This window comes from Pollachius pollachius (genome assembly GCF_949987615.1).
Source record: "Pollachius pollachius genome assembly, chromosome: 13".
NCBI lineage: Eukaryota > Metazoa > Chordata > Actinopteri > Gadiformes > Gadidae > Pollachius > Pollachius pollachius.
The window spans coordinates 2795259-2822991 of NC_136946.1; the positions used below are offsets into that span (position 1 = coordinate 2795259).

General features: G+C 40.7%; 1 protein-coding gene and 1 long non-coding RNA gene across 2 annotated transcripts; both read right to left on the reverse strand.

Annotated features, from left to right (window-relative positions):
• Positions 1–5760: 5760 nt before the first annotated feature.
• On the reverse strand, positions 5761–7831 carry LOC307085126 (uncharacterized protein). Its single transcript, XM_079749801.1, has 4 exons — positions 7744–7831; positions 7247–7388; positions 6770–6906; positions 5761–6666 (listed from the first exon to the last, which is right to left on the reverse strand). The coding sequence occupies exons 1-4, from the start codon at positions 7805–7807 to the stop codon at positions 6605–6607; spliced, it is 405 nt and encodes a 134-aa protein (XP_079605927.1). The 5' UTR covers positions 7808–7831; the 3' UTR covers positions 5761–6604.
• Positions 7832–21582: 13751 nt separating this feature from the next.
• Positions 21583–22108, reverse strand: LOC307085127. The gene is made up of 2 exons (XR_013812349.1): positions 21984–22108; positions 21583–21819 (listed from the first exon to the last, which is right to left on the reverse strand). It is a non-coding gene; the product is annotated as an uncharacterized lncRNA (long non-coding RNA).
• Positions 22109–27733: the final 5625 nt, after the last annotated feature.

A 27733-nucleotide genomic window follows, 5' to 3' on the forward strand; every position in this document is an offset into this window, starting at 1 on the left:
TAAATAACAGTTCACACTGCTTATGACCCTATCCTGGTGCGCCTAGGGGGGCGTTGTTAGCAGCAAGTCTATTCCGGCCCTTAGAAAGCAACTTCAATGTGTTTTCATTGTGATAACCATTTGCCATAGCTTTCATTGTAGGTGAAATTACTGAGACGGTCATCATGTAGCCACGTAACCAATTATGTCTGTCCACCAAAATTAGTTCATGGAGTCCTATTCTGCTTGACCCCCCCATTGCTGCTCGCAGCTATAGTTTTATCTTGTGGTTACACTGACAGGTGTAAACAGACCATGCCTGGATAATCAACAGGACGAGATGGTGACTAATGCTGTCATGGAAGAGGCTCCTTCGGGTATTTAAATCACATTCATACAGTGTGCATGTTGTGCATAGTGAATATAAAGATATTTGGTGGCATGGTTGATGGCTTATAGATCTTGTTCTTGTCTTAGACATTTCTAGATCGAGAGTGGATGCCCCGGTCCAGCCACAGCTCAAAGAGTTTCCTAGGACTGCATTTGGTGAAAGGAGAAGAAATTTCAATGCCTCATGGTATGCGCAACACGCAAGGATTGAATACTGTGTGTGCAAGGACGCTGTGTTTTTAAACCAAGCACAACATATCAACATCTGACCTTTGACCTGTGCACATTAGAGTCCTCAGTAGAGGGAAATTGGTTGTTTTTGTTGGCTTTTATAATTTATAAGACATTGTGTGAGCTACTGGTTCTGGCAAATGTCTGTGGTGATTACTCACATTTGATGCAAATTGAATGATGTACAATTTATTTTTTTAAGAGATGGTAAATAAATACATCCATTCATTTATTTCTGACTCTTTGGTTTACAGTGATTTTGTCCTAGGAGAAATGATACACTAAAAGAATGGATTTATTTTCTCTAGATGTACCCTCAAGATGGGTACGTTTAAGGTAACTGCATCAATCTAGTAAAATGTGATTTTGGACTGGGACTACTAGAATAGTTAGAATAAACTAGTACAGTTTTTTCCACTGCCTGTTAACCATGTCATTGGAATGAAAAGGCCTAATACTATCAGGTAAAGCCGACTTCAGATGAATACGCACCAGATACAATGAAAACAATCCTGTTTTTGATTTATGTAGCTACTCTGGTATTGTTGTAGTTGGCTTCTTAAAATAATTTAAGAAGAGGCGCCATATTTTTTAAAATGTATTCTCAGATCCCTGAGTAGTGTAACGTATTTTCTCTAGATTCATTCATGACGTAATGTCTCTAATCCAATGTGAGTGGGAAGGAGGAGCAGGATCTTTCCACTTGAGTAAGATAACCCTACGAGCAAGTAATGAGGTAAAGGCCAGTACCTTCAGCTTCACTTTAGGCAAGCCCGAATTTGGAGCAATGCCAAAAATCACAGTAAAAGGGTTTGGCTCAATTTGATGCTGAAGTACTTCAGAAATTGTTTGAAAAACTGATGTCCAGAACTCAGTCAAGGTGGGACACAACCAGTACATGTGAAAGAGTGACGCAGGTGCGCTGTTACAGCTATCACAGGTCGGGTCCACATCAGGGAACATACAAGCTAATTTAGTTTTAGATATGTGGATACGATGTACTACTTTAAATTGCACAAGAGCATGTCGGGCGCACATGGAGGTAGAGTGTATCCGATCCAGGGCTGAATCCCACATGTGATCTGTGAAGGCAGAACCTAGGTCCTGCTCCCACAGGGTTCTTATAACTGCTAATGAAGGGATATGCAACTTCGAAATAAGGTTGAAAACACAGAAATTTAGCCTTTCAATGTGGGGTTTACAGAAAGAAACATATCGACATGATTGGCGGTTTATAAGGGAATTGAGGAATTAACTTCTGTGTAAAATGCCTGATTTGCAGAAATCTGAAAAAATGAGTCTTTTCTATACCAATTTTTTTTGTCAATTGAGAAAAACTAGCAAATAAATCATTAATAAATAAATCGCTGAGGCATTTTAAGCCTTTTTTATGCCAGATCTTAAATGCACCATCCCCCGTCGAGGGAGCAAACAAATGATTAGCTGCAATTGGGCTGAAAAGTGAAAAATTCTGCAGTCCAAAATTCTTCCTAAATTGGGTACAGATTCGAAGGGAGTGCTTAATCACTGGACTACTGTTGGGAATAGCCGAAGAGAGTGGGAGTGCGGCGCTTAAGAGGGCAGATAGAGACAATGGGCTTATAGCGCTGGACTCCATTGTAACCCAGACTGGGGCTGAGTTGTCAAGGTGAAAATGCACCCAATACACTAAAGAACGGATATTAGCAGCCCAGTAATAGTATTGGAAATTAGGGAAGGCCATTCCACCTGTTTGTTTGGGTCTTTGAAGAAAAGCTTTCCGTAACCGAGGGTGTTTACCATTCCAAATATAATTTATCATTAAAGAGGGAAAAAAAAAGGATTTGGGGAGAAAGATGGGGAGACATTGGAATAGCTATAGGAACTTTAGGAGCAGTGTCATTTTAATTGAATTTATTCTACCTATAAGAGAAAAAGACAGAGGAGACCAATTCGATAATATTTGCTTCGCCTGATCCAATAATTTGAGGAAATTCGATTTAAATAGGTTTTTAAAATTTCTGGTAAAACACACCCCAAGGTAACTCAGATGATCTGTCACCACTTTGAGTGAAAGAGCTGTATAATCAAGTTTAAGAGCTTCTTTATTAATCGGAAAGAGTTCACTTACTCAAGTTAAGTTAATAGCCAGAAAACTGACTAAAGACCTCCAACACAGAAAGTGCCTCCGGTAGGGAGGTGGCTGGCTTTAAGACAAACAAAAGTAAGTCATCGGCGTATAATGATACCTTATGTACCAATTCCTCCCCATATCCCCTGTATCTGTTTGTTACCACGAATGGCAATCGCAAGTGGTTTGATTGCAATAGCAAAAAGGAGCGTGCTCAAAGGACAGCCCTGCCGGGTCCCACGGTGCAAATAAAAACTAATGTAGTAACGGCTGTTTGTTCATACTGAGGCGGAAGGGCATTCATATAATAATATAACCCAAGAAGTGAAAACAGGACCCAAACCGAAGTTCTCAAGGGTAAAAAACAAATAATTACATTATACTCTATCAAATGCTTTTTCAGCATCCATAGAAGCGAGGCATTCTGATTCAATATTTTTGGGGGAATATAAAATGTTCATTAACCGGCTGATATTATAAAATGATTGGCGTCCCTTTATAAACCCAGTTTGGTCAGGGGATATGATAGAGGGGAGACCATCCTCCAATCTGTGGGCAAGAATTTTAGCAAGTATCTTCACATCCGTATTTAATAGTGAAATTGGTCTGTATGATGCACAATCTAGAGGATCTTTATCCTTTTTTAACAACAGGGAGATACAGGCCTGATAGAACGAAGGCGGGAGTTTACCTGAGTCAAATGAGTCTGAGAATACTGAAAATAAAAAAGGCGTCAATTCGGCTGAAAAATTCTTAAAAAAGTCAGATGGAAGTCCGTCTGGACCAGGAGATTTACCTGATTGCATAGATGTTATTGCTGCAATAATTTCCTTCTGAGTAATAGGTGCCTCAAGGCTATGTCTCAGGTCTTGAGATAGGGAAGGCATGTTTAGGTTACTGAAAAAGGTTCCCATAACAGTTACGTCTACTGTACAATCAGAACTATACAAATTTGAATAGAATGTTTTGAACTTTTCGTTTATCAATTTCTGATCTGATGTTGTACACCCACTGTCTGTCTGTATTCCAGGGATAAGTTGCTTCACTCTAAATCCGCACTGTTGATTGGCCAGGAGTACCATCTTCTTACCATGCTCGTAAAAAGTACTTCTGCTCCTACGCAACTGGTCAGCAACTTGATGAGAGGAAAGAAGGTTGAATTCTGTCTGAAGTTTTAAACGTTCTTTGTAAAGTTCAGATGAAGGTGAATTATTATTATTATTATCATATTGTCTGTCTATGTTCAGAATCTGATCAGCAATTTCAGTTTGTTTCTGTTTTGTCACTTATTTTTGTATGCTGCAAATGATATAATTTCACCCCTGAAATAGGCTTTCAGGGCTTCCCAAATTGTTGCATTGGACACATTTGGTGTTTTATTTATACTCAAAAAAGTTTTAATATGTGTGGAGATGTGTGAAAGAAAACTCATCTGTGAGCAACAATGGATCCAGTCTCCACTGCCTTCTTGTATACTCAGCGTCAGAGAAAGCCAGCCGAAGGAGCAGAGGAGCGTGATCTGAAATCACAATACTTTCATAACTGCATGACTTAAGGTCTGACATTAATGAATTATCAACAGAAAAATAATCTATTCGGGTGCAGGTGTGGTGGACATGTGAAAAGAATGAATATTCTCTTCCTGTGGGGTATAAAAACCTGTATGGATCAGAGAGGCTATAATCAGCAAGAAATTATTGGATATAACCTGCAGATCTTCTAAGAGTGGCAGGGTTAGGGGAAGAGCGGTCTAAGACTGGATCTAAGTAACAATTAAAATCCCCACCAAGAATAAGACAGTGGGAATTGAGATCAGGGAGTTGAGGAAAAAATCTCTTAAAGAATTCTACATCATCAACGTTAGGCGCGTAGACGTTGGCCAAGATGACTGACTTATTGTAAAGTTTGCCTGAAACAATAATAAAACGTCCATTTTTATCTGATATAATGTTTGAGGACTCAAAAGGAATATTACTATCAATAAGGATAGCTGTGCCCCTAGCCTTACCCCTCAAATTAGAATGGAAAAATTGCCCACGCCAGCATTTACCTAATCGCCCTTGGTCAGAGTCATGTAACCGCTAGCAACCCCAAACAAACTGGGACATTTCAGCCCCTCTCCTCTTCCTGCCCCTGCCCTCTTCTCCTGCCTGTCGGCGGTCCCCAGGGGCCCCCTCTCCACTGCCTCCAGCTACCTCAGGGGCCGGCGGTTTCTTGAAGGAAAACTATTCCAGCCCTGAGCCGCTTTAGGTGGGTTAAGACCTTACCCCTTTTCACTTGGTGATTTAGCCCCTTGACATTCCAACTAATTAAATTAAGATTGCCCTTCATCAAGCTCAGTTATACTGAGAGTAAAAAGAGTTGATCCGATGAAAAAAAGAAAGGCTCAACGACAGAGTAGCAAAATATCGAGGAAAAGAAAAACACACAAAAAAGGAAAGCATAAATAACTGAAAACACAGCAGGTGATGGCTTATCAGCTAAACCCCCAGTTAACACCCACCCATCCCACTCTGACCCCACCCCATATATTGCTCTAAACAGCAAACCCCAAAATACCCTTACTAGTCTCACAACAAACATTCCAAGCTTTAACTTCCTGAGCTGTGCTAGCTCCCACATGGATCTTGTACAATTCACCCCGTAACAGCCTAGTAACACTATGAACAATCATATATACCCAGCAAACAGTCAAAATGGCAGCATACCGGCCGTTCTCCTGGCCGTTCTCCTACCTGGAGACATTAACAGACTGTTGTGAGCAGAAGTATCAAGAGGTTTCATTGAAAACGGTGACGGCAAGCAGGAGGGTGAATGTCCAACGTAACGTCCTCCTGGTCTGTGTCGGTTTCCTGCAGTGATTGAGCCGGAAATCTGGCCCAATCTGGCAACACTGGTTTCCTGTGTGTTCTTCTGGGTTGAACTGGAGGCTGGGGGACGATTGACCATTGGTAATCATGATGCAGGTGTGCTTGATAAAACCGATTGTCGACAACTTGTCCAAGTATTTGTCTTTTGGGGAAAGGCCATTGTCCAAGTCAAAGTCAAAGTCAAAGTCAAAGTTAGCTTTATTGTCAATTACAACAAATGCACAAGACAAATAGAATAATAGAAATTTTCGTTCAGCTCTGACCCGCGGTGCATTGAGGATAAAATAAAATTTGATCAGATGAAATAAAATAAGATAAGTAATATTTAAATTAATTAATCTCCTGTCCCCCCTGTGGAGGGCCTTCGGCGTCTCAGCCCTCCACAGAACGTAAGATGGAGAAGATTTGGGGAATCTCAGGGCTCCATGCTTTGAATCACACGTCCTCAAGGTTACTGAACAGCGTTCTATCCCATTCGAGGTATCAATGTTACGTCCATGTAGCTTCCTGCTGTGCGGCTCGATGATGTCATCTTTCGGTGGTGTGTTGAAACACTATGATGCAGCAGGCAAGTACTGTTGTGTGCTATAAGTATAACTTCAATGAGTGATACTTTGCTTATTATCTAATAACAAGTATAACTTAGCATAGGATTTCAAGAGGTGTGTATTGTGTTTGATATGTTTTTATTCATATTACGATAAATGTACTGTAACCCTCTCGACATTCAGTTTTATAAATCTATTTCTTGTATTTATTTGATCCTATTATAATGTTCAGAGTCAGGATGTGGACCAGGCAGGTGGAGGTTTATACACTAGAAGTTATTATGGAACAAAAAAACGAGCAAGGCCAGGCTGAGATGTGAATTGTCCCTGTTCTACAGCCTGGGCCTTATTTACAAAGCTGCAATCTTGGTTCCAAACAGGAGCATAAATACTGCTGAGGTTAGAACCAAGATGACCGTCAGGGGCATAAGGTCCATACTCTCCAAGTGAGAGCGATCCAGAGAAGGGACCGCTGTCTAATAAGTGGTATAGTTCAGGATCACCTTCTCGTTGGCGTGAGGAAGGTAACAGCTGATCCCTGCAACACACAACATTCAAGTTTTATGTTTTATAGGAAGCTGGAAGATCATATATCGTAGACACACACACACACACACACACACACACACACACAAACCTACCAACATCAGGTCTGATAATTTTGTTGGTCTCTTTCTGAACCAGCAGCTCCCAGTAGGTCCGGTCTTGGTCGTTGCCAAACAAACCGTTGACGCTCTCCAGGAACGCTCCGTTGTCAATGCAGTCTGACGAGGTGAAGCTGCAAGGAAACACACTTAGTGGACAACATAGGACAGATGGGGCTAAAGGTAGGGGACTGAAGCACCTTCCAAACCACTGCAGTCAGGGAAGAGTCCGGCTCACTTGCATTGTCCGTCACAAAGCTTGACCTGAACTGGACCCAAAACATGCTTCGCTTCTTTGCGAAAAAAACACCAAAAAATATGCACAATTGTGCTTTAATATCATCAAGTTATTTCCAAAAATAGCAAGTCTGACCAGACAAAAGGCGTTATTGGGCATTCCTCCATCATCTTATCTCTGGTGAAGACTTCGACTGAGTCTACGCATACAAAGAGTAACAGAGAAACATGACTTACTTGAAGTCTGGGTTGGAGTTGTTGAGCCTGGTCATGGCCCCAAACAGAGTTCCTCCGGGGGCAGCTTGGGCAGAGAACACCTGACTGTTTCTGTCCGGTTGGTTGTATTTCACCTCCAGGAGGAAGGGCACCTGACCTGCAGCTGGTCACAGTTGGTGGTTCTTTGAAGACCAAACTCACCACAGAACGGTGCCATGTTGTGGACAAAGAATGGCGACTTTGTTTTGTGTTCAGTGAGGCTTCAAAACCACGTACCACAATGCTCCACCCAACTCAAAACATGGCGCCCCTTTAGAAAACAGTACTTGACTAAACATTAAACATTACAATATTCTGGTAGTTTAGACTAACACACTTAAGGTCAAAAGTTAATATAGTTAATACAACTAAAAAGTGGTTTGCTCTCGCTAATAGCAAACTAAAATGACCTATTGTAACATTGAACCGAACGGGTGTGGGATGAGAGAGGTGTGTATGTTTGTGGAGGTCGTTCTTACTTTTAGCGAGGATCCCTGAGAGAGAGAGCAGCAGGAGAGACGAGAGCAGAGCTGAGGAGGCCATTGTGACGGACGACTTCAAGTACCACTTGCAGATTTACCTGTGCCAATCTTATAGCCGACTGTGACCGCTAACCCGCCCCTCCCTGCAGCTTGCAACACTTCCTGATACTGTTCTGGAAGCCATGTGACTATTATCAATATGCAAAATGCACCAAGCTACCCCCCGCGTAGCTCGCTACACCTCAGACACTGTTCAGGAAGCCAAGTGATATCCTCTGACATCCGAACCCCGCAACAGATACACTGACCTGCACAACCAGAAATATGAAATGAACACCCTCTTATGGAATCTCCTCTCATTCATCTTTACTTTTCATTTTGAAGTATTTGCTTCAGCTAAGCCAGCAAGTTAGCAAGAATGCAATAAAGAGTTTGTTGTGTCAAATCTTCCTTTTAGGAACTTTCCAGCTCACCATTGTGTTTCTGACTCTCTTTGTAACAGACGTCAAATTTTATCTAAATATTTCTTCATTCCAAATCAGGAAGACATGTCTGAATGACGTAAAATGTTTCACATAACAGGTGTCAGGTGTGGAACCTGTTGCTTGTGTCTTTCTGATTGGTCAGGATTGACCAGGTGTCCTTTGCCAACCAAAAACCACCTGAGCCAAAACTCCATAAACTACGAAGAGGATGCTGACATAATACACGCTCAAATTAATTTCCTTCATAACAACCAACCAGATTTCTGAAGTAAAGTGTTGAAAGGGTTTCAATCATTGAATCTTTCAGATTATGAAGAGAAGGTAAATTGGGTCTGTTTCCATGCACCAGATGATTGATGAATGAGGATTGTGGATGTAAAACACAATTTGAATGCATTCCTGAAGGGCGAAGCTGTTGTTGAAAAGTAAACCAGTGCCCATTGGGCCAGATTGGGCTGGAAGTCTGGCCAAATCTGGCAACACTGGTTTCCTGTGAGGCCTTCAGGGGTGAACTGGAGGCTGGGAGAACTACCAAATTGGACAAGAGGACTAAAAACAGCGATGTAGTGACAACGTAAACTGAGAACAGTCTCTTATCCGATATCAAATGGCATTCATATCTTACATTTCTAGTTGTGCAGATAGAATGTATCTGTTGCCTGGGTCGGATTGCAGAATGTGTATTTCACCCACTTCACTGAAAAAGCAACCTGTCTGACCTTGAAGCTTGATGAGTGATGCTGCATCGGCATGTCGCTAACCGCAGGGATGAAGGGCTAGTGGGCACGCTGTGTTGGAACCGGGCACCGCTTGGTTTAAGGGTGTGGGTGATTTGTGCTATCCATATATTAATCCAATCGATGCAGTTCACCGTTCATCCTTATCCATTGAGCTGATGTTATTGGCTAGGCCGCCTTAATGCACAGGCTTACCTGGGCCCCAGGTAAAACTTGACACTGTCGTCTACCCCCCCCCCCCCCCCCCCCCCCTCTCAGGGGGCCAATCAATGGAGCTAATGTTATCTGGTAACACACAGGTACAACTGTGTATCATCTGCATAACTACTATACTATCATATTTCGCAGTATCGCCATATAAAAAACCATATGAAAGCAAATATAATCATGATCTTTGTTAATCCAATCTAAGGCAAGATATGTACCAGTTGTCTTGACAACGGGTATCAATAGAATAAGCTGATTGATTATTCTGTTTTCTTAGTCCTGTTCTCTGCATGGAATAGGCTGTTTGTGATCCAGAGAGGTGATCTCTGTCTACCACTTGGTATAATTCAGGATAACCATCTCATAGGCTTGAGGAATCAAACAGCTGATGCCTGCAACACACACATGATATAAGTTTTATGTTTCATGTAAAAATATCAAATATTTTACACACACACACACACACACACACACACACACACACAGCTCAGACCCCAGTTTATAGAGCGGGGGTCTTCAATGAGGTTAGCTAGGGGTCCGTTTAAAGATCCACAACATGCTGGGGGCCACAATAGTAATGAAAATAAAGAATCTAAATGATATATAAGTAGTATTGTTATAATTAGTATCTGACAATGGCTTGTTTTATATTGATCTTGATGTTGTGTTTAACTGAAAAAGAAAATGAGAGCTCTTAAAATAGAAACAGATATTACAACACATTTCAATTAAATTGATCTGCAATGGCATGGAGGAAGCTCTGTGTTTTCACCGTGATTATCTTTAGAGAACATTCTAGGTGCTTTCCCCCTGCAATAGCTGCAGCAGATTAAAATCACCATTATATTTCCTGCTCAACTGTAGATGTCGTGAAAAACTTATAAGATCAAATATAAATACGATCTTTGTTAATCCAATCTAAGGCAACATTTGTACTGATGCAAGTTGTCTTGGGGGCAATAGAGACCCAGGATGTTGTAACAGTTTAAGATATTAATCGCCGCAATTTACTTAATTTTTTTCATTTTTGTCTTCTTTTAGTTAGGTTCACAAAATCAGGATCAAACGATTTGGAAACATACGATTTTTTCTGTCCGGGCTTATTTTTTATTTAGTTTTTTCGTACTTCCCATTTTCGTACTTCCTGCGTGAATGTAGATGTTTCTGGGTACACCACTAAAGACCAAATACATATGCACGTTGTTATTGTAGGCAAAACAATGAAAAATAATGCAGAAAGGTCACCTTGTGCCAATGGTGCTGGAAACCACGCAAGAAGACTTGACTCTGACTCTCTGCTGTGAGACTGGACTCTGACTCCCTGCTGTGAGACTGGACTCTGACTCCCTGCTGTGAGACTGGACTCTGACTCCCTGCTGTGAGACTGGACTCAGACTCCCTGCTGTGAGACTGGACTCAGACTCCCTGCTGTGAGACTGGACTCTGACTCCCTGCTGTGGGACTGGACTCTGACTCCCTGCTGTGAGACTGGACTCAGACTCCCTGCTGTGAGACTGGACTCTGACTCTCTGTTGTGAGATTGGACTCTGACTCTCTGCTGTGAGACTGGACTCAGACTCCCTGCTGTGAGACTGGACTCTGACTCTCTGTTGTGAGACTGGACTCAGACTCCCTGCTGTGAGACTGGACTCTGACTCCCTGCTGTGAGACTGGACTCTGACTCTCTGCTGTGAGACTGGACTCTGACTCCCTGCTGTGAGACTGGACTCTGACTCCCTGCTGTGCGACTGGACTCTGACTCCCTGCTTTGAGGCTGGACTATTTATGATGATTTTGGATAGGGACCTTAAAGACTTGATACTTGACTTAGACTTGCACCCAAAGACTTAAAAACAGCAATGTAGTGAAGAAGAAAACTGAGAACAGTCTGACATCCGATATCAATTGGCATTTATATCTTACATTTCTAGTTGTGCAGAGAGTATGTATCTGTTGCCTGGGTCGGATTGCAGAATGCGTATTTCACCCACTTCACTGGACAAGCAACATATCTGACCTTGAAGCCTGATGTGTGTTGCTGAGAGTCGCATCACTTACAGAACTGTATCATGATGTTGCTAACCACGGGGGATGAAGGGTTAGTGCACACGCTGTGTGGGACACACACACACACACACACACACACACACACACACACACACACACACACACACACACACACACACTCCTCTATAACACAAACACACAAACATTGTCTCTCAACACACAAAACACACACACACACACAAAATTAATAAATTCAAATCAATGTAATATTATTGTCTGTTTTGTTTCTAAATCTGGATTTTAAGAAAAATGTCAACTCATGTATGTTTGAGGTTGTTACAATATACACTAAACTATATCATTGTTATTATTAGATAATAATGTAATAACTATCAATAACTATAGTTATAATAATAAACTATTAATATCTACATTAATAATAACTGAAAAATGTATTCCCTACAGAAAATGCGGTAAATGCTGTAGTGCAAAGTGAGGTTGAAAATATGTTTTAGTAAATCAACACGTTTAAGACGTGAAGAAATGTTGAAGGCTTGAATCAAGTGAAGGAATTTGACCAGATTGTAAATGGACTAAACAATGTCAACATGCACACCATTTAAATAATGTTAAATAGTTTACAACAAATTTCAGTCAAGTGTGTGTGAATGTGTGTGTGTGTGGGTGTGTATGTGTGTGGTTGTGTGTGTGTCATCACTTGTAGTAGCCAGGAAAAGTGTGCTATTGACGTTATTCTTTCACTTCTAGCTCATCGAAATAAGTTCACAAAATGATGAGGCTTATACCATTGTACTCTATAGTCTCAGATTTAGCTTCCATCAGGAGTATACTGCATATGTAGCAAGTAAGCATCGTATTTCCAATCGATTAATAATATTAGCGCCAGTGTAATAAAAAATACAGTAACCATTTAAGCTTAACATTGTGTTTCTAGGTTAAATATTGAGGATGGTTAGGTTCCGCGATGTCCGCAATGGTTAGCTTTTGTGATAGCCACCTTGGGCTAGAGCCGGTGACCACCTCCTTCATATAATCAGTATTTTTATAATTATTAAATTACAATGGCTTATTTTATACTGATCGTCTTTAACTGGAAACTGGTCGAGGAAATGAGAGGTCTGAAAATGTACTAGCTGTGAATATGACAAAAGCCTCTATTTTGTGTGTTCTGTCGAACGTTTTGACCATTGTATTCTTTGGACTATAGAGTTGACGCACCACAAGAGTACTGAGGCACCACACTGCATCCAACATCTGTCTGACTGCCTGTCTGTCCCTCTCTCTCTCTGTCTCTCTTTCCGTCCGTCTGTCCTTCTTTCTGCCTGTTCTTTGCCTGCCTGTTTCTCTCTAAATCTGTCCATCTGTCTTTCTGTCTGTCTGTCTGCCTATATGCATGTGTCTGTCTGCCTGACTGTGTCTGTTTGTCTGCTTTTGTCTTTCTGTCTATAAGAGACATATCCTAATTCACTTAAACACGTTTGTGTGTGTGTTTGTGTGGGGCTGTTTGTCTGTATGTTTGTGTGTGAACAAAATTGAATGATACTCATAAGAGAAATTCAATCCTTTATTTAATTATAGTAATTAAATAATAAGTAATTATAATTCGACCTCCATTTCGTTTTTTTTAAACTAATTTCCATACCAAATAAACTCATTTGTTAAAGCGAGCGACAAATATTGCAAGATTGTCGAGCAGCCCTCAGTGTATTTCAGGAATCTGCAGGAAGATGGCGCCACAGTCACAGTTTGAGGGTTGTGAAGCGCAGGAAAACCTTGTCAACTGGCTGGACGAAGTAGTTTTCGAGTCCTGATAAACCAGATGCAGTACAACTAAATATCAGCAGCAAATGATTGCCATATTGGTAGATATCTGTTTAAATGTGTATGTGTGTGTGAATCATTTGTTCTTTTCATCTTACCAACAGGTGTGACGGTGCCATTTTTATTGACCAAAATTTGCCAGAATTGGTTATTTGTTGTACTTTTAATATTCCACCAAAAGTAACCTGGGTCAAATAGGTTGGCAAACCAAATTTACTTTCACTTGTGAAACTGCAAAATAGACGCAGTGATAGACAACAGGTAAATTACTTTAATTCATAATGACCAACATGATTTCTATTATAAAGTATAGTTTATTCAGGGAAGAATTTGGGCCCCCCTGGACTAAATAATCTTCATGTTTAAGAAGCGAGAGGCACTCAGTGTAATTCAGGACCCTGCAGGATGATGGGGCCACAGACAGGAACACAAGGTCATGAGGCACAGGATGATCTCGTCACCGTCCTGGACAATGTGGTTGAAGAGTCCTGAGAAACCAGATGAAAGAAATCTAAATATCAGCAGCCAATAAAAACTTACCAAACGGACATATATATGTTTAAAGGTGTGTGTGTGTGTGTGTGTGTGTGTGTGTGTGTGTGTGTGTGTGTGTGTGTGTGTGTGTGTGTGTTTGTGTGTGTCTGTTGTAGTGCTCTCAGCTTACCAATAGGTGTTGTCATGTTGTGGTTTTTCACCAGAATAAGCCAGAAGCTATTGTTAGTTTTGGTAATAGTGATATCACCAAAAGTCACTTGGGTCAAATAGGGTGGCAATCCAAATTTGCCTTCCATTTTGAAACTGTAATGAGGACACAGAAATAGACAACAGGTAAATTAGTTTGATTCATAATGACCATCTGGATTTATGAAATAAAGAATTATAAAAATCTTTTACAAATCAAAAAGAATTGTAAAATCTTGCAGATTATGTAGAGGAAGTAAAATGGGATTCAGGACTGGCTTCGTTTCCATGCACCAGATGATTGATGAATGAGGATTGAGGACATGAAAGGGGCCAACACATTTTAACTACACAACCTACCTGAAGTTTGAGACTGAATCTTCAAATTCATTCAAAGCCCAACCGAGTTTCTGGCGGCAGTGCGAAGCAGGTTTGTATTCAGCTCGCTTGTTGCCATCAGCAGACTCCACCACCAGTTTAAAGTTCACTTCAGCAGCACAAGGAAAAGCATAAGGAACAAGTATTAAGTGTATAAAACCTAGTCCAGCTATAGTTGAGTAATGTGTAAGCTCTTAATGTTTGTCCAAAATCCGATGGCTAACCCTTGCCCTAAAAGTGAGAGGTTGTGTATCTCCTACCTGCAACCATGTCTAGAAGGTTGATCTTCACTGGTTCTGTTCTTCTGAAGCGATGGGAGTCGTTGGTGAGGTTACTGCTCTTGGGCCCCCTGCTTTTATAGTCAACCTCAGAGAAGACGTTGTGAGAGCAAGAGGATAACCAACCCCAGACTAGTTACTAGGCAATGGTCCAGGGTACTTTGCAATATGCCCAGTAACTCAGCATATTAAGTTATTATTGCAACACCATTACACAGATATACATCTTTCTTGGTCCACAACTTGGAAAGTCATCCAGCCCGGATGACTTTGCTATGTTTGTGAAATATCCTACGTTGTTTCTTCATCTTTTCTTGCAGTCAAAAGTGTTTAAACCTCAACCTGCCTTTGGGTCTGCATCCTAACGCTGAACAATTCAATTAAAAAAAAAACCAGGGTCAAGAGGTTTACCATATTATAAACATGAAGGTCTTATTCACTGATGTTCTCAAAATTATATAATGAAGAACATAACTCTGTTCTCCCATCCTTCATGTGTAAATATTATGTATTTTTGACTGGGTCGCTGTTTGTCCAGTTAGCTGTGTAGCTTCTGAGTGAGAATGTTTGTATGTGTGTTTATTTATCTTTTGTCGGTCAATCAGTCCATCAATTGGTCTGTTTTCTGTCTTGTTGTTTTAAATGTAATCATTATTTCTTCATCTTTATTTATTTCTTCTCTAATTTTTTCAGTATTTTTGTTGTCTTTTTTTCGGCAGATCCACTTTCATTGTGAAGATGTCACGTCAATTTAAAATATATATATATTTTTATACATGTTTCCATGAGTTGATCTCTTAAATGACTGATTGGTGTGTGATGCTGAACTCTGAGTTGATTGGAAAACTGCTGCATGAAGGGTAAGTATTGCTGAGGACTCTTGCATACTGCCTATTCTCTTTCTGCCACTTTCTTTATTCACTACCTACAAACATTCACATAGAAGGACAAAAGACATATCATATGATAGTTTCTATAGTGGAATGGTGTGCCAAGACCTTTCAAAGCAGCAGTGAGCAATTGTAAAGTTTAAGTAAGTTGCAACACCCATGTGTTTGTGGAACACGCACAACCCTTATAACGCACACACACACTCCCATGAAACACACAAACAAAATTAAACTCTTATTATTTCCAAAACACGCACGCACACAAACACATACTGTTACGTACAGTGTTTTGTATGTCTTATATGTTATACATGGTATAGGCCTACATGTATTGTGTTCTGTTTTGTGTAGTATGTTTGTGTTGTTCTGTCTCCTCCTCCTGTTTTCATTCTCCAAATTCTCAGATGTGCACACCTGGTCCCAGTCACCAAATCACCACACCTGTTCCAGATCTCCCATCAACCATTCCCCTTTAAATAGTCCTGTGTTTATTTGTCAGGGGGGAGTGCTTTGGTTTGAGCTGTGGCAAAGCTTTAGTTGAGCTCTGTTGGCTTGTTTTGGAGTGTATTTGCTAGTGTTTACTAGTGGTTGCGAGTGCTTGGTTTCTTTGTTGGTTTAGTGTATTGTCTTTAGTTATTACACACTTGTTTAAACCTCATTACTTTAGTTGTTAGCAGCCTACTTTAGTTTTGTCTTTGCCTTTGTTAATTATTTTGTTGTGCGCACAGGGGCAATAAGGATAGGTAAGATACCCTGGGCTTTACATATTTCATACACGTAGGTTTACCTGTTGTTAATACCCTAGGTTAGAGTGAGCACCACCCACTGTACTTTTTGGGTGCAAAGCACCTGTCAATGGGGGGGTGGGTTTTGTTATGTTCTTTTCTTTGGTGCCACTGACAGTCCTTGTTGATCCCTGTGTTGCCTTTTTTTTGTAAGTAAACACTTTATATTGAATTCACCTTTTGTCTTGGATTTTGTTTGGCTGCACCCTCACTTGCCCAAACCTGTTGCCCTTATGTTGCGTCCTACTCCGAGCCACCAGCGCGTAACACATACGCACGCACGCACACACACACACACACACGCACACAAGACAAAGACACAGAATCTTGCTTTTAAGAAGAAAATCTAATAATATGTAGGCAGTTTATACAATATAAACTGAACTTTATTAATGCTATAAATCATTGTTTTTCAACCACTGTGCCACGGCACACTACTGTGCCGTGAGAGATGGACAGGTGTGCCATGAAACATGATGTGAATTCACTTCATTGGTTAAACAATATATATATTGGTCTACTCTGTGTAAGCCAGTCTGAGCCGAGTGCGCGTGGTCGCGCTGTTGGTGGTATGCTACGTAAATACTCCCATATGCCTGTTGGTGGCGGTAGGCAGTGCAATTAATTGGAAGATATGCAAACAATAAATTACAGATGAAGTGATTGATGTACACGCGAGTAACGCAACGCAAACATGTATAAATATTTGAAAAGAAAAGAACCCACTCCTGATCAAAGTGCCCCCATAACCAATCCAGTCGATGACTGGATTCAAATAAATGTAATGCCTTGTCCTGTTTAGTTTATAAATCTTGCTTTTAAGAAGAAAATCAAATAATATGAAGACAGTTTAAACAATACAAACTGAACTATATTAATGCTAACTATTAATAATGAAAATAAAGAACAATATTAATAACTATATAAATATACATGATAATCTGTATTTGTGTACTTAAAAAAGTTTATGATCCTTAAATGTCATTTTTTGCCTTTTTTTTGTGCCCCTCTGGTTAAACACTAAACCGCCACAGCATATGATAGTATCAATAGTGGAATGGTGTGGCAAGACCTTTCAAAGCAGCAGTGAGCAATAGTAACGTTGAAGTAAGAAGCAACAAAATGTGTTTGTGGGACACACACTAACCCTATAACACACACACACACACACCCTCCCATAACACACAAACACACACACAAATATACTCTTATTCTTTCTAACACATGCACGCGCACACACACACACACACACACACACACACACACACACACACACAAGACATAGACACAGAATCTTGCTTTTAAGAAAAAAATCAATTAATATATAGGCAGTTTATACAATATCAACTGAACAATATTAATGTTAAAAATGAATTACTATATTAATAATAACTATAAAGAACCATATTAATAACTATTTATAACTATATAAAAATATGTGATGATCTGTATTTGTGTTCTTATACAGAGGGGGCCCCAAGAGCAGTAAGCTCACCAACGATTCCCATCGCTGCAGAAGAACAGAACATGTGAAGATCAAGCTTCTAGACATGGCTCAAGGTAGGAGATACACAACCTCTCACTTTTAGGGTAAGGGTTAGCCATCGGATTTGGGACGAACATTAAGAGTTTACTCATTACTCAAACTATAGCTGGACTAGGCTTTATTTGTCCACTACTTGTTCCTTATGCTTTTCTTTGTGCTGTTGAAGTGATCTTTAAACTGGTGGTGGAGACTGCTGATGGCAACAAGAGATGCGAATTCAAACCTTCTTTGAATGTGCATTATGTGACATTTCTCTCTATATATAAATTGTTTGCACAGCTTCCAAATGTAAATGAACCTGTCCTGTATGGTTAAAAATTAATACATTCAAGTAAATGTAATGCATCGTCCTGTTTCGTTTGTAAATCTTGCTTTTAAGAAAAAAATCTAATAATATGAAGGAAGCTTATACAATATCAACTGAAGTATATTAATCCTAACTATTAATAACTACTAGAGTTTCCGCGCGTGCATCATCCCTAAGTTGCAATTAAACCCATTAAACCCAACGTATAACATTCGTTTACAACAAATGACTCTCAAAAGCTGTGCCAACATTTTAATTTTTTTAAACCATTCAGCGAACAACAGGCTGATGATCATTTAGGGGGCCACTCAATGACGGGCAGAACTGTCATCAACACGCCCACTGAAGTGGTGTGAGGAATACCGGCTTTATACTCCTCATTCACATATAAAGTAATTCACATTTCCTACAGAGAAAATACTACCTCAGGGGTAGTATTATTCAGGAGATTTTCAGGGTACAAATGTCAGCATATGTTGTTCACACATACAGCCCATCAGGAGAATATCAGGACTTACACGTGTGTCTGAAAGCAGCTAGTGTGTGAGCATTTGATTACATTGTAAAATTTGTAAATTTATGGTAACAGGGAAAGTTATTCAATGGAAAGTGTAATTTACTATGGATGCAAATCAATTATTAAATAGCTTTTACTGTTATTCAGGGCTGAAAAGTGCATTGACACTTTAAAATGCAAGGCAACTACTATTGGTTAGTTGAAAAATAATAATCTTCATTGTGATTAAACATCTCTTCCAGTGTCCTGGTTAAGACAGGCAGCAGTAGCCTACAGTCACACACAAAATATAAGAAAAATAAAACAGCTAAAACCGTCCACAGAGGGGAGGGGTGGATATCAATATCGCAATACATTTGGGGAGGCTAATGAAGAGGAGAGTAATATTAAGTTTGAGCAACAAAGTGTAAAGAAATGTTGGGAGGCTCAAGAAGGGGAGTGATATTACATTTGAGCAACAAAGTGTAGTCTTGTGGTGGACTCTATAGACGTAATTCATCATACTGTGTTATTGACATGTTTTCGTTCCGTGTTTTAGGAACACTGTCTTTTTAAGAATCACGTGACTTCTTTGTTTATATGGCGGTCTGTGCTAGGGTTGGACTTAGTGATTAGTTTCCGCGAACCAGTTCACGTCATTCAGTTCGCCAAGAGGAGTCGTTCGCGAATCGTTCGTTCGTTCGTTCAGTCGAGTTTCCGGTAGCGGTGAATCGAATCATACACGGTTCTCTGAGTCAGTCAGACTCAGCCCCTCGTTCGTTGGTTAGTTCGTTAGTTCAGTCGAGTTTCCGGTTCAGTCGAGTTTCCGGTAGAATCATGGAATGAACGGCTCAGACTCAGCGCCTCCCTCGTTCTCATTCTCATACGTCAACATTACAACTTTAACCAAACGCAGCGGGATGGGGGGTTATAGTTGATAATTGGATGTTTAACATATCAGCAAAACAATAGACTTGATTTAGCAATGATGGTGGGTGTCCCGGGTGTTTTAGGCTCCCATAAACAGAACCCTGTGCAGCCAAAGACTAAATCTAGCTGCCAAAATTAACACTGCCTTCAAAACGAGAGCTGGTTAATTGTGAAAAATGAATTCAACTGTCATCAGACAACGCAGTTATACGCTATTGTAATGACCTCGCCGGTGACAAACCAGGTCACTGAAAACCCGTAACCAACGGCAAAAATCCACACTAACAACAACCGGTTACCCGGGCAACCCCCCAACCCGGTCCCTTTAACGTGCAAGCCCCCACCCTCCTGTTCTCCCAAGGCCCTCCCCCAGCTGACCTGATGATTCGCCCCCCACACTGATTGACAAGAAGAACATCCAATGCATGCACAGAGAACAACTGGCATAACGGACAATGAAATACAATGCAACACATAACACACAAACTCTTTAAATGTCCCAGGGTCGCTACACTATAGACTCTAGAGTTTCTGGTATAAAGGCTGGGACGAATTCCAAATGATAAATATGTACACTTTATGTTGAAAGTATACTGTCGCGATTTCCATTGAAACGAATTGCGCGGTGAATAGTCTTCACAACGAGAGCTGGTAGGTTGTGAAAAATGTGGTATAAAGGCTGGGACGAATTTCGAATTATAAATATGTACAATGCATCCTTTAAATATGTCCATGCAACATATGGCCAATGTGAATAATAGATAGCTGGCTCACTAAGCCCATTTGTTTTTTCCCCATTAAACCGGTTGATTTCTGTCTCTCATTGACAAATTCAACGAGAGTGTCCTAGACTCAGTCCTAGAACAGCATACGATTGGCTATCGTGAGTTGCGACGTCTCTCAGTCGGTCCCTCCTCAACACTCACACAGTGAGTGACCGAACTGTCAGCGAGTCAGCGACTAGTGGGTCTGGGAGGAGTCGAGTCTGAGAACGAACGAGACGAACGAGACGAACGAGGCGAACGAGAGAGAGGAACCAGTTCAGTTCGTTCGTCTTAACGATTCGTTCATTCGAACTGATTCGTTCGCGAACGAGTCAACACTAGTCTGTGCGGTGTTTGAATTTAACGGTTTTCATATGACAAAATGAACGACCCACTGTTGCTTGTCGAGGTGAGCAATTGCCTCTTCCCTTATTTTATCGCAATTTCTACAGTCTATAGACAGAACGTGTTACCTGTGAGAGTTTGTCGACGTGTTTAAAAATATAACGACTTAACTGGGGGAGTGTCGCTTCGGTGTGTGCGTGTGCGTGTGTGTTCTTACCTGCGCGTTTGCCGATGGCGGAGCCGTTAAACGTCTTTACCTGTGCGCGTGTGTGTGTGGGCGCGTGTGTGCGCTTCCATGTATGTGTCGCTGCCTTTGTGTTAACGTGCGGTTTGTGCGCGTGCTTGTGTGTTTCCGTGTATGTTCGTGCTTATGTGCGTGCTTGCGTGTGTGTTCTTACCTGCACGTTTGCCGATGGCGGAGCCGTTAAACGTCTTACCTTTGTGTGTGTGTGTGTGTGTGTGTGTGTGTGTGTGTGTGTGTGTGTGTGTGTGTGTGTGTGTGTGTGTGTGTGTGTGTGTGTGTGTGTGTGTGTGTGTGTGTGTGTGTGTGGGGGTCGGCTTAGCTCAGGAGGTAGAGCAGTTGCCTTGTAACCGAAAGGTCGCTAGTTCGATCCCCAGCCCCTCCTAGCTGATTGTTGATGTGTCCCTGAGCAAGACACTTAACCCTAACTGCTCCTGACGAGCTGGCTGTCGCCTTGCATGGTTGACTCTGCCGTCGGTGTGTCAATGTGTATATTAACCGATGTAAGTCGCTTTGGATAAAAGCGTCTGCTAAATGCCCTAATTGTAATTGTGTGTGTTTGCGTGCGCCTGAGTGTGCACTTCCGTGTATGTGTTGCTGCCTTTGTGTTGACTTGCAGTGTGTCCTCGTACTTGTGTGTTTGTGCGTGTGTGTGCGTTTCCTTATATATGTGTGTCATTACTTGGCACATGCACACTTGAGTAACTTCAGTTACTGGTGCGACAGGCCTGCTATTATAGTAGTAAGATATTAATAATAACAATAGAGAACAATATTAATAACTATTCATAACTATATAAATATACGTGATAATCTGTATTTGTGTACTTAGAATGAAAAGAGACAGGATGGCAGGCAGTGTGGGCTGGTTATTGTGAGTGAGTGTGTGCAAAAACAGTGGAATGATACGAATGAGATAATTGCAATCCTTTATTCCATTATATGTTTCACTTCTAATTCATTTATATCTATGTTCAATTCAACATATTTGTTACATTTGACATTTTTAGACTAAATAATCTTCATGTTTAAGGAGCGAGAGGCACTCAGTGTAATTCAGGACCCTGCAGGGAGATGGCGCCACAGTCAGGATCACACGGTCATGTAGCGCAGGATGATCTCATCACTGTCATTGACTTTGTAGTTGAAGAGTGCTGAGAAACCAGATGAAAGAAATCTAAATGTCAGCAGCCAATAAAAACTTACCAAACGGACATATATATGTTTAAAGGTGTGTGTGTGTGTGTGTGTGTGTGTGTGTGTGTGTGTGTGTGTGTGTGTGTGTGTGTGTGTGTCTGTCGTAGTGCTCTCAGCTTACCAACAGGTGTTAGCATGTTGTGGTTTTTCACCAGAATTTGCCAGAAGCTGTTGTCAGTTTTGGTAATAGTGTTATTACCAAAAGTCACTTGTGTCAAATAGGGTGGCAATCCAAATTTGCCTTCCATTTTGAAACTGTAATGAGGACACAGAAATAGACAACAGGTAAATTAGTTTGATTCATAATGACCATCTGGATTTATGAAATAAAGAATTATAAAAATCTTTTACAAATCAGAAAGAATTATAAAATCTTTCAGATTATGTAGAGGAAGTAAAATGGGATTCAGGACTGGCTTCGTTTCCATGCACCAGATGATTGATGAATGAGGATTGAGGACATGAAAGGGGCCAACACATTTTGACTACACAGCCTACCTGAAGTTTGAGACTGAATCTTCAAATTCTTTCAAAGCCCAACCGAGATGCTGGTGGCAGTGCGAAGCAGGTTTGTATTCAACTCTCTTGTTTTCATCAGCAGACACCACCACCAGTTTAAAGCTCACTTCAACAGCACAAGGAAAAGCATAAGGAACAAGTATTAAGTGTATAAAACCTAGTCTAGCTATAGTTGAGTAATGTGTAAGCTCTTAATGTTTGTCCAAAATCCGATGGCTAACCCTTGCCAAAAAGTGAGAGGTTGTGTATCTCCTACCTGCAGCCATGTCTAGAAGGTTGATCTTCACTGGTTCTGTTCTTCTGCAGCGATGGGAGTCGTTGGTGAGGTTACTACTCTTGGGGCCCCTGCTTTTATAGTCAACCTCAGAGAAGACGTTGTGAGAGCAAGAGGATAACCAACCCCAGACTAGTTACAAGGCAATGGTCCAGGGTACTTTGCAATATGCCCAGTAACTCAGCATATTAAGTAATTATTGCAACACCATTACATAGATATACATCTTTCTTGGTCCACACCTTGGAAAGTCATCCAGCCCGGATGACTTTGCTTTGTGTGTGAAATATCCTACGCTGTTTCTTCATCTTTTCTTGCAGTCAAAAGTGTTTAAACCTCAACCTGTCTTTGGGTCTGCATCCTAACGCTGAACAATTCAATTAAATAAAACCCAGGGTCAAGAGGTTTACCATATTATAAACATCAAGGTCTTATTCATTGATGTTCTCAAAGTGATTGAATGAAGAACATAACTCTGTTCTCCCATCCTTCATGTGTAAATATTATGTCTTTTTAACTGGGTCGCTGTTTGTCCAGTTAGCTGTGTAGCTTTTGAGTGAGAATGTTTGTATGTGTGTTTATTTATCTTTTGTTGGTCTATCAGTCCGTCTATTTGCCTGTTTTTTGTCTTTTTTTTAATGTAATCATTATTTCTTTCTCTTTATTATTTTTTCTGTATTTTTGTTGTCTTTTTTTCGGCCGCTCCACTTTTAATGTGAAGATGTCATGTCAATATATGTTTCCATGGGGTGGTCTCTTAAATTACTCTGATTGGTGTGTGATGCTGAACTCCGAGTTGATTGGACAACTGCTGCATGAAGGGTAAGTATTGGTGAGGACTCTTGCATACTGCTTATTCTCTTTCTGCCACTTTCTTTATTCACTACCTACAAACATTCACATAGAAGGACAAAAGACATATCATATGATAGTTTCTATAGTGGAATGGTGTGCCAAGACCTTTCAAAGCAGCAGTGAGCAATAGTAAAGTTGAAGTTAGTTGCAACCCCTATAACACACACACACCCTCCCATAAAACATTATTCTTTCTAAAACACGCACGGACAGACACACACACAAACACCAGACACAGACACACACACACACACACACACGCACACAGGCATAAGACATAAACCCAGAATCTTGCTTTTAAGAATAGAATCAAACAATATGCAGGCAGTTTATAGAATATAAACTGAACTATATTAATGCTAGCTATTAATTACTAAATTAATAATAACTATGAAGAACAATATAAATAACTATTCATAATTATATAAATATTCATGATGATCTGTATTTGTGTACTTAGAATGAAAAGATTCGTTTCGAAGTTCGTTTTGTTCGTCTTAAAGATTCGTTCATTCGAACTGATTCCTTCGCGACCGAGCCAACTCTAACCCCAACACCGTGCTGCTGCTGCTCGGTAAATGAGAGCTCAACGACTTCTCTTGCAGAAAGGAGCAACGATTTCTCCTGTTGCAAGAGTCGAAGTTAAGCAAAAAGACTTCATTTTATAAGTGACTTGTTGTTTTGCACATAACCGTGCTTCTTTAGTTCCTCACACTGATGATGAAATTCAGTTTGTAAATATCTGGTCTCAATATATTTAGAAACTTAATCATATCTAAGGAAACTCATCGAAGAGCAAGCGAGTATCCAGATGTCAATATCCTTGCTAGGTCTAGGCTACACAATGTTGTGATGTTAACCACATATTTTCATCCGTTTTGGCTTCTGCATTGCGATTCCAAATGCATTTGAGTAAAGAGAAGAAGGCTATCTGCCCGTGTTAAGTAGGGAGCGATGGTTATTCAACGAAATCTAATGCATGCCCCTACGTTTTTTCTTCTTATAGCAGCTATCATGAAATGAGGAATGAACGGTAGAACCGGGACGTGTTCTTTGAGCTCATTAGACCGTGCAAGATTGCAGTAACCCTTCCTGTAAGTACAGCCTCTTGGGAACACAGTTTATCAACACTGAAACTGATAAAATAAATAGGAAATGGCCTATTGTTTTGCACTTGGTTGTACCCTGGAGATTTGTTACTCGTTACTTCACGTGCATAACCCAGAACTACAGTTTCCGTGGTGAACGTGAAGCGGACGTGAGTCACGTGACGCAGCGACGCGCAAGTAAATGAATTAAAACAATGGCGGTGTCACACCAAATTTGTACCGGGTGCCAAATTTGTACCGGGTACGTAATCCATACGTAATCCATTCCAAACCTGCCTGGCAACAGATGATCGCGGACGATCGCGTCGATTGACGTAGGAAGGTTCAAGAACATTCGCGGTTAAACACTCAGTTTACTACACATTAAACACAGAGGTTACTAGCTAAATTCGATTAAACAATTAAATGCAATACAAATATAAAGTTAGGAACGCTAATAAATGTAATTTGTAAAGTTAGGGCTATCTGTCTTGACGCGCTCACTTCGCGAATGTTCTTGAACTCAATGAACGACTTCGCGAATGTTCTTGAACCTTCCTACGTCAATCGACGCGATCGTCCGCGATCATCTGTTGCCAGGCAGGTTTGGAATGCATTACGTATGGATTACGTACCCGGTACAAATTTGGTGTGACAAATTACATTTATTAGCGTTCCTAACTTTATATTTGTATTGCATTTAATTGTTTAATCGAATTTAGCTAGTAACCTCTGTCTTTAATGTGTAGCAAACCGAGTGTTTAACCGCGAATGTTCTTGAACCTTCCTACGTCAATCGACGCGATCGTCCGCGATCATCTGTTGCCAGGCAGGTTTGGAATGGATTACGTATGGATTACGTACCCGGTACAAATTTGGCACCCGGTACAAATTTGGTGTGACAGCGGCAGTCGACGACGGTCCAGGCGTATTTCTCTCATGGAAATATGCACATCTTTTTTCCTTTCTGACAGTAAAAGACATAAGGAATATTTTGGTGACCTGTCATCTTTGTGGAGGTTCGAAAACTCTAGCCACATCAAAAACTAGCAATTCTAATCTGATGAAACATCTTCAGAAACAACACGCATCTACCAAGCTAGTTGAAAAAGACTCTGAAGGTAACACAGGTGATGCTGCTGCTAACGTCAGCTCCGCCGACGCTAAAGGAGAAGCCACTCCAGCCGAACAACGATAGCTTGATTTTACAAAGCCTGTTGCACAGTCTATAACCCAGACACAGCTAAACAAATGATGGAGATGTATGGACAAAGACTGATATAGACGTAGACATACTAACATAGACTACTAAAGCACATTATCCTCCATTATTGATTTCATCAGTTGTTTTATTTATCTAAATGGCCAGAGTGGAGGAAATATTATTTTTTTTAAACATTAACTATGTTTGTGAGGCTGAAAGTACTTTTTATTTATTTAGTTTCTCTTTGTGAGGCTGAAAATACTTTTAAGTTTGCCCATCATTATTGATGATGAGGTCTCCAGTTGGTGGAGTTTAGCTGTTTTGAGTTAAGGTTAACTTACAAAGAACGGATAAACCTCACTGTGTTTACATTGTAAACATCTATTGTATCAGTTTTGCATTATTGATTCCTACAGTTGCTAAATGGTCTGAGGAACAGTTTAATTTTTGCACTGCCAAAACTATACTTTGTACCTGTTTCAATGGCTACGATAAATATGCCTATCAAAAGTTTCAAAACATACTGTATGTTGTGTTTTGTTTATCCACTGCTTCATCGTAGTGATACTGGTTACAATGATCAAATTTTACAGTTGTTTTGTCGAACACTATGCCACATCAACCCCAAAATATTGTGTGTGCATTTGTAGAGGGTTGGAAACAGTTGGAAACAATGGAAATATTTCATTCATTTGCACTCACACTACTACACTGCTATGGCACGTTCAGGTCACTAGTGGCGCATTGCGCTTGTGGTAGGATAGGACTTACATGTAAGCAAGCCAGAGGACTGGCAGCCTCCCTAGCTATCCAGTTAGGGAGGCAACACATAAGATACAAATTGTGGCAGCCCGTCTCCCCAAGTGTCAGATACCCGGTAGGAATAACGAGGAAAGCAAGGGTTAAAGCCGCAGTTTGCGTTTATTTCACAAGAATAAATACTGTGTCCTCGTGCTAGGGTCTCCGGGAGCCTCTAGATCGCCGGCGTGGTGCGTAATCCCTCCGTGTTGCTTCGCCGTTCGCCCGGCCTGGTGCTTACTCCCTCCGTGTCGCTCGCTTCGTGGGTCGGACTCCCCCCGTGTCACTCTCCATGTGGCGCGGACTCTCTCCGTGGCACTCTCTCGTTTGCCCGGTTTGGTGCTCCTTTTAAGCCCGGCTCCTGGTCCTTTCCCTTCCTCCGGCCAGGTGTCCCCGATCGCGCTGATTGGGGGGAGAGACTTGGTGCTCTCTGTCGCCGGCTGGAGGGTGGCGACGGTAAACCAGGTCTCCTGCGTCTCCTCGGACCCGCCCGGTCCGAGGTACGGCGGCGGGATGCCACAAAATAAGATAATTTAGAAAAAAAAAGTTACTTTCCCTAGTAACTAGTTACCTTGAAAGTAACGAGTAATTTAAAGTAACTGAGTTACTTTTGAAAGAAGTAACTAGTAACTGTAACTAAGTTACTAATTTAAAGTAACTTGCCCAACACTGGGCAAGACCTTTCAAAGCAGCAGTGAGCAATAGTAACGTTGAAGTAAGAAGCAATATTATGTGTTTGTGGGACACACACTAACCCTATAACACACACACACACCATCCCATAACACACACACACACACACACAAATACACTCTTATTCTTTCCAACACACACTTTTTACGCGCACACACACACACACACACAGAAACACACACACACACAAGACATAGACACAGAATCTTGCTTTTAAGAAAAAAATCAATTAATATGTTTGCAGTTTATACAATATAAACTGAACAATATTAATGTTAAAAATTAATTACTATATTAATAATAACTATAAAGAACCATATTAATAACTATTTATAACTATATAAAAATATGTGATGATCTGTATTTGTGTACTTATACAGAGGGGGCCCCAAGAGCAGTAAGCTCACCAACGATTCCCATCGCTGCAGAAGAACAGAACA

Bases quoted from the DNA above. Each gene is read 5' to 3' on its own strand.
- LOC307085126 (XM_079749801.1), bottom strand. From the start codon at position 7,807: ATGGCCTCCTCAGCTCTGCTCTCGTCTCTCCTGCTGCTCTCTCTCTCA. The intron at 6,907-7,246 runs GTAAGTCATGTT...GTTTCCTTGCAG, and splicing joins AACTCCAACCCAGACTTCAA to CTTCACCTCGTCAGACTGCA. The intron at 6,667-6,769 runs GTAGGTTTGTGT...TGTGTGTTGCAG, and splicing joins AATTATCAGACCTGATGTTG to GGATCAGCTGTTACCTTCCT.